Genomic DNA, 6,898 nt, shown 5'->3' with positions numbered 1-6,898 from the left:
GGTTTGAGTTGAAAAGGACCTTTAAGATCATCCCAGATTGCTCCAAGCCCCGTCCAACCTGGCCCTGGGGACACTTCCACAGAATCTCTGGGTCACCTGTTGAATATTTGAGGGCTGTTCTTACCTGTTAAGGTGCCTAATTTCCCTCAAACTTAGGTCTGAGAAGATCAAAATGCTGCTTTGGCTCCTGCCCTTGGTGCCTAAACTGAGAGATCTGGTATTTTCAGCCTAAAATGTATTTGACTTTGCCCAAATATCCGAGCTCTGAGCAGGGCTGCAGGGTGGGTGGCTCTGCCAGGGGCACAGTGACAGACCAAGAGGCTTTCAAAGGCACAGGATGCAAGGGAAGGGCCCACCAGGGACAAGGAAAAAGTTCTTCCTGGGCACAGAACAGCTCTGGGACAGGGTCAGGGATGGCATTTCCAACACTGGAAATTTTTAAAGCCCAGAGCACCCCAAGGGAACTTTGAAATCAGCTCAGCTTTAAGTGCTCAGGTTGGTGAGGGACCTTTAAAGGCTCCTCTCAGCCTAAAGCATCAGATTTTAACACTGGGATGAAGAAGCTGTTTATTGAAATGCAGGTCCCACCAGCACAAGGGGATTTGGGCCAGCACCTTTCCAGCATTTCCAGAAATTCCCTTCCAAACTCTTCATTTAATGGTCTGTGGCTGCTCCCTCCAACCCCAGGGGTCACATCCTCCCCAAGGAGCTGCTGAACAACCCAACCACAGTGTCAGCTCTCAGGGCAAACACCTGGGTACAAAAAAAGAAGTGGAAATTCACTTTTGTCAAGGTTATCATTAGAATTTATTGATATGAGACAAACTTTGTATGTCACCATGTCAATGGAGGAACAGCATGTCCAGATGTCACAGAGCCCATGCAGGGACTGTCCCTGCCTTGGGAGCACAGGAGACCACACACACCCAGCTGGGTGGCACTGGGGACATTCCTGGGGCAGGAAATGCTCCAGAAATCCCTTGGATATCTCGGTGTTTTGGCAGAGTGCAGCACCCAGCAGGGAAGGGCAGCTCACCCCAAGAAAACCTAATACAAAGAAAACCTAATTAGGGGTGAGCTTGCAGGAATCCCTGCAGGGAGATGAGAGCTCTTGGGCCCTCTGGCTCCTCAGCTGGGTGGGGGCACATCCACCCTGGGCTGGAGCCTTGCCAAGGGGCAGCACAGCCATGCCATGCTCCAGCCTGGCATCTCCCCATTCAGAAGCCCATCTGCCCATCAGGGTTTTTCTTTTAGCACAACCATCCCTGTGTTGTAACCACTCAGACATTCCCCTCTCACAGCACAGCCAGCCTGTCATCCATGCTTGTGGCTATGATGAAAATTATCTTTAGAATCTTTACTGGAAATACATTTTATGCTGGATTCTACTTAAAAAAAAAAAAAAAAAAAAAGGCAAGTGCTGAGCTTTCATCTTCTCCCAGCTTATGAAATATTTGGTTTGGTCCTAAGTTTCTTGCTAAATGATTAGAGAGGGAATAGCAGAGTATCCCCCAGGCACCTGGTAAATCCACAGTGGATTTATTGTAGAAACACACTAAACTCTCTAACTCACTCCAAATGGGTTTCAGAGCCCAGAATGAGCTGTTTGTGACAGGACACACAAAAAGCAACCCCAAGTTCAATGAGTGACTGAGGAAAAGGACAGGGGAGGTGACAGGGCAGTGACAGCCTGGCCATGGCCCCACCTGCTGCACACCTGGCTCCAGCACACACAGGTGGGAGCTGGGGGCTCCTCCTGGCCCTCCTGGGAGCTGTGACAAGGGACAGAGAGGGCTCTGCTCTCAGCCATCCACCCCCAGCCCATCTCAGTTCCCTCTCACATGTAACAGCATTGATCTAGAGATCTCATATTGATGGGTAATTATACAGGATTAATTGCACATCAGTCCATTGTGGCTACAAGTTCATTAGGTTAATAACTCTACATAGTGACAGTAGTACAGTATCAGCTACTTCTCAATACAAACTCCCTACCCTAACCTTAATTTGTAGGTCAGAGGAAGACCTTCTAACACAGTGACCTCCCAATAACCTTTAACATTCATTTTAAAATCATTTTTTCTAGAAAACAAAACAAAACAAAAAATCCAGTGTGGGGAAAACGCACATATATAACCAAAGCAGTGCTTAACAACCACAGGAAAACAGAACATCATCTTGGACTCTTGTTTCAGCATCTTCTGTGGACCCTGGAGTGTCACTCCCAAAGGGATCCTCAATGCTCCGTCAGTTCCCAAGTCCATTAAACCATTTCCCAGCTCCAGATGTTTCTGGCCTCTCACCATTGTCTGTAGCAAGAGCACACAGAAACACTTGCTCATGTGCACAAGACTTCCATCAGATTCCATGGAAGAGCTCTGGAAGGCTGCAGCCTTTCCTTCCAGAAGCCTGTTCTCGAGTGGCAGCACTCTCACCTTCTCTTCCAGCCAGGAGAGAGCTCCAAGTCCCTCCAAGTTCTACTCATTCCTTCTGCCCAAAGCTCTGTGGGTATCCAATAAAACCCCTCTCACAGTATTCCCAGGAAATGATTCAGAAGAGGAGATGATTTTTCAAACCAAATGAGATCCTCTGGTCCTGTGTGTCAGACCATGGCCAAGAGAATGAGCAGCTGCCATGGACGTCCCAACTGCAGCAGCCAGGGAGGGGAGCCTGACTGACAGGGACAGGCAAAGAGACCCCAAAGTCACTCTGTGCTGAGCTTGCCTCTTCCTGGAGTCAAATGTTTGATTCCATTTGCTCTAGCAGGAACTGGTGGATCATGTCAAAAGTGGGACGATCTTTGATGTCCCTGCTCCAGCATTTCAGCATCAGGTCGAACACAGGGTTAGGGCACAGAGGAGTCTGGGACAGATAGATCTGAAAGGAAGAGTCACAGTGTTTCAGGGGGTTCTCACAAAAGAACTGAACCTTTATCAAGTAACACCAAAGGACAGTTTCATTCCAGGCTTACAAGACACAGCCACCATGCAGAGTTTGGAATCCCTCCAGCTCCAGGCTGGAGTCTGGACAGAGCCTCTCAAACAGCACCACGGACACTTTGCCAACTTGTCTGATGAGCTGCTCACAAAACAGGCCTTTGTCCCCCAGGAAACATGAATGCTTCTGAGGCATTTGTCCTCCAAGAGACAGCAAAACACAAACCAAAACCAAATTTACCACAATAAAATCCAAGCACTTGCAACTCACCGTAGCCAGCCCATGAGGCTTTCTAAGCATCGTGACAGCTTGGTAGCAGAGACAGAAAAAACACCTTTTAGAGCTTATCTACAGCACAGCTTGGCAGAACCATTTTATTTCTCCCCCTCATTTTTTAGACTCACTTCTTGTAGGCTCTTGGCTAATCATTAGTATTTAGGAGATGGTGAGTAAACCCCATATTTTTTGCCTTTAATTCTCTGCTTGATTCCCTTTATTTCCCTTAATTCTCTGGTGCTGAAGGTGAATTTTGGGGAGAACTGTTCTCCACAGCTTTGGGTACTGAGGAAATGGATTGTCGTGCACTATCACTGGTGCCAGTACTGAGGGCAGCAGCAGTGGGGACAAAATGACACAAAAGCCCTTCAGCAGCTGGAGATGGCCAAAGGCTTCTTGGCTTCTTGGAGATACTTCAAGGAGAATCCAATCCCTGGGAACCACCAACTGCTCCTCCCCACCACAAATCCCTCCTGCTCCCTCATCTTGCAGAGGCAATGCTGGTGGGACAGTGCTGGCAGAGGAAAGGAGCAACAGGACTGTGTGGGAGAGCCTGGAAAAGCTGAAGGCAGGGCAGGGTGAGGTGGTTTAGAACAGGAAATATACAGGACAAGGACAAGGGATTCTTCCAGTGGGAAGAGAGGAAAACTGGTGCAGTGAGCCCAGAAAAGGGAGAGAGGAGAGGGAAGATAAGTGAGAAGCTGAGTAGGACACAGGTGAGAAACTGAGTGGAACACAGGTGAGAAGCTGAACAAAACACAGGGCACAGGTGAGAAGAAGCAGAGACTGCTGCAGCTGAGGTGAGGGCAGCAGGGAGGAACATCCAGCAGGAAGGGAGAGGCTGAGGGAGGGAAGGAAGGAAGGAAAGGAAGGAAAGGAAGGAAAGGAAGGAAAGGAAGGAAAGGAAGGAAAGGAAGGAAAGGAAGGAAGGAAGGAAGGAAGGAAGGAAGGAAGGAAGGAAGGAAGGAAGGAAGGAAGGAAGGAAGGAAGGAAGGAAGGAAGGAAGGAAGGAAGGAAGGAAGGAAGGAAGGAAGGAAGGAAGGAAGGAAGGAAGGAAGGAAGGAAGGAAGGAAGGAAGGAAGGAAGGAAGGGCTGTTTGTGCTGTTTGTTTGTGCTGTTTGCTGCTCACCTGCCTGCCCTGGCTGCGGAAGAACTCGCCCGTGTTCTCGATGACCTGCTCGTCTGTCAGCAGGCTGTAGGGCTGCTCCTTGCACAGCACAAACATCTCCCACAGGGTCACCCCGAAGGCCCACACGTCACTGGCTGTGGTGAACTTGCCCTGGGGACAGAATCACAGAAAAAGGAGGTTAGAAGATCATCAAGTCCAGCCTGTGCCCTAACACCTCAACTAGACTATAGCACCAAGTGCCATGTCCAGGCTTTTTTTAAACACATGCAGGGATGGTGATTTGGTGATTCTAGCACCTCTCTGGGAAGAGCATTCCAGTGCTTTATTATTCTTCCAGTGAAAAATTTCTTCCTAATATCCAACCTGTACCTTCACTGACATAGCTGGAGACTGTGTCCTCTGGTTCTGTCAGTGCTGCCCTGTGGAAGAGACCAAACCCACCTGGCTCCAACACCCCTGCAGGAAGGTGTAGAGAGCAATAAAATCACCTCTAAACCTCCTCTTCTCCAGGCTAAACAGCCCCACTCCTTCAAATGTTCCTCACAGGGCTTGTGTTCCCAGCCCCTCACCAGCCTTGTGTTTGAGCATCTCAACGTCCTTCCCACGCTGAGGGCCCAGAGCTGGACACAGCACTCAGGGTTTGGCCCCACCAGCACTGAGTACAGGAGCAGGATGACCTCCCTGCTCCTGCTGGCCAGAGAGGATCTGCTCAGCCCAGCAAAACCCATTTTATAAAACCCTCCCAGCCTGCACTCTCTGCAGCCCAACACCTGGGGGGATGCTCCAAGCAGAGCCAGCACAGCAGCTGAGCTGCCCCAGCCACACCACAGGGATAACAGGGCTGTTTGTAGGGCAGCAGCAGCACCTGGGGGCCCCACAAGCCCCAAGCAGGTGCAGCTTTCACAGGGGCAAAGCTCTGCAACAGGGAGCAGTCCCAGAGAAGGACATGGACTCCTGTCCCCTCCTGAGATAATCTGTTTGCAGCAGGATAAAATAACTGAGGGAGGGGGATAGTCACTGCTACCTCCACCCAAAACAGCAGAGCTCACAGAAAAGCCTTTGAAAGGGAAGCAAAGCCCTCAGGGTGAAAGCAGAGCCAGAGCAGACTCCAGACTCTTAGAGAAAGGCCCAAGATAATTTTAATTTTTGCACATGTAAGAAGCCAGTGACAATATTCCTGCTGTCCCTGTTTTCTGTCTTCAAAAAATGTGCCCAAACTGGCTGTATTTGGAACAATGTGTTTCTGGAGAAGTAAAAAGAAGATTGCTCAGAAAATAACACAAAACACTTGAGGGGCTGGAGGGCCTGTTTGGGCAGAAAACATCCCAGCCCCACTTCAGCCTGGCTTATCTGGCAGCCCCTGCAGTCTGCTGAGTTTGGAGGATGTTCACACGGGGAGGATGGCAGTGATTTATGCTTTAGATGCAGGAAAAGAGGGTGGATTTCAGAGAGCTTGGGCCTGGCAGCCTGTAGAGCAGAGGTAATTACAATTTTTCTGGGTAGTTGTTGTAAGAAAGTAACTCACCAACTACTACAAGGAAAAAAGTTTAATATTCTCCAGACTGGATGTGTCTGAGCTGTGGAACAATCTCCTGAGGGGAGACAGCAGGACCCTTAGATGTGAAAAAAAAACAAAAAAACCAAAAAAAAAACCCCATATCCTCAAACCAGACACTTGAAACCCAGGACGTTTTGTCCTTGCCCCTCTCAGCTTCCCAGCTGAGGGGATAAGCAGAGCAAGGCAACTTCCTCAAGATTCCAGCAGGAATGCCAAGCACTCATGCCCAGATGAGGCCTGAGGGGTGTGATGCCATCCAGAGGGAGCTGGACAAGGCAGTGGCCCACAGGAGCCTCAGGAGGTTCCAGCAGTGCTGGAGCTGCCCCTGGGTCAGGAGAACCTCTGGGACCAACCCAGGCTGGGCTGAGCAGCTGGAGCAGCCCTGAGAGGGAGCTGGGGGTGCTGGGGGTGAGAGCTGGAGCTGCCCCAGCCCTGAGCCCCCCTGAGCCCTGGGCTGAGCCCAGCGTGGGCAGCAGGGCAGGGGGATTGTGCCCCTGTGCCTGTGCCCAGGTGAGACCCCACCTGCAGAGCTGCCCCAGCCCTGGCCCAGCACAGGGAGGAGCTGGAGCTGCTGCAGAGACCCAGAGGAGGCTCCAGGGGGATCAGGGGATGGAGCAGCTCTGCTGGGAGGAGAGGCTGGGACAGCTGGGATTGTGCACCTGGAGAGGAGAAGCTTTGGGGGGACCTCAGGGTGGCCTGACAAGAATCATGGAGAGAATTTACAGGGGTCTGGAGTGCCAGGACACAGGGAATGGCTCCCACTGCCAGAGGGCAGGGCTGGATGGGACATTGGGAATTGGGAATTGTTCCCTGTGAGGGTGGACAGGCCCTGGCACAGGTGCCCAGAGCAGCTGTGGCTGCCCCTGGATCCCTGGCAGTGCCCAAGGCCAGGCTGGGCAGGGCTGGGAGCAGCCTGGGACAGTGGGAGGTGTCCCTGCCATGGCAGGGGTGGCACTGGGTGGGATTTAAAGTCCTTCCAGCACAAACCATTCCATGAC

At 51.1% G+C, this 6,898-nt stretch overlaps 1 protein-coding gene across 3 annotated transcripts in view; it reads right to left on the bottom strand.

Moving 5' to 3' along the window:
• Nucleotides 1–783: 783 nt before the first annotated feature.
• Nucleotides 784–6,898, bottom strand: part of LOC134428311 (discoidin domain-containing receptor 2-like) — a 65,549-nt gene continuing 59,434 nt past the window's right edge. For 2 of the 3 annotated variants that reach the window (XM_063174966.1, XM_063174965.1), the window contains exons 16-17: nucleotides 4,343–4,492; nucleotides 784–2,877 (exon numbers count right to left, since the gene is read on the bottom strand). In XM_063174966.1, the coding sequence (XP_063031036.1) occupies nucleotides 2,737–2,877; nucleotides 4,343–4,492 (291 nt within the window). In that variant the 3' untranslated portion in view covers nucleotides 784–2,736. Of the gene's footprint in view, nucleotides 2,878–3,207; nucleotides 3,246–4,342; nucleotides 4,493–6,898 lie in introns of all 3 variants that reach the window. The other variant, XM_063174967.1, reaches the window with a different exon arrangement.

Source organism: Melospiza melodia, chromosome 22, assembly GCF_035770615.1.
Source record: "Melospiza melodia melodia isolate bMelMel2 chromosome 22, bMelMel2.pri, whole genome shotgun sequence".
Taxonomy (NCBI): domain Eukaryota; kingdom Metazoa; phylum Chordata; class Aves; order Passeriformes; family Passerellidae; genus Melospiza; species Melospiza melodia.
Note: the sequence above shows the minus strand (reverse complement) of the source record. Positions and strands in the feature narration are given on the sequence as shown.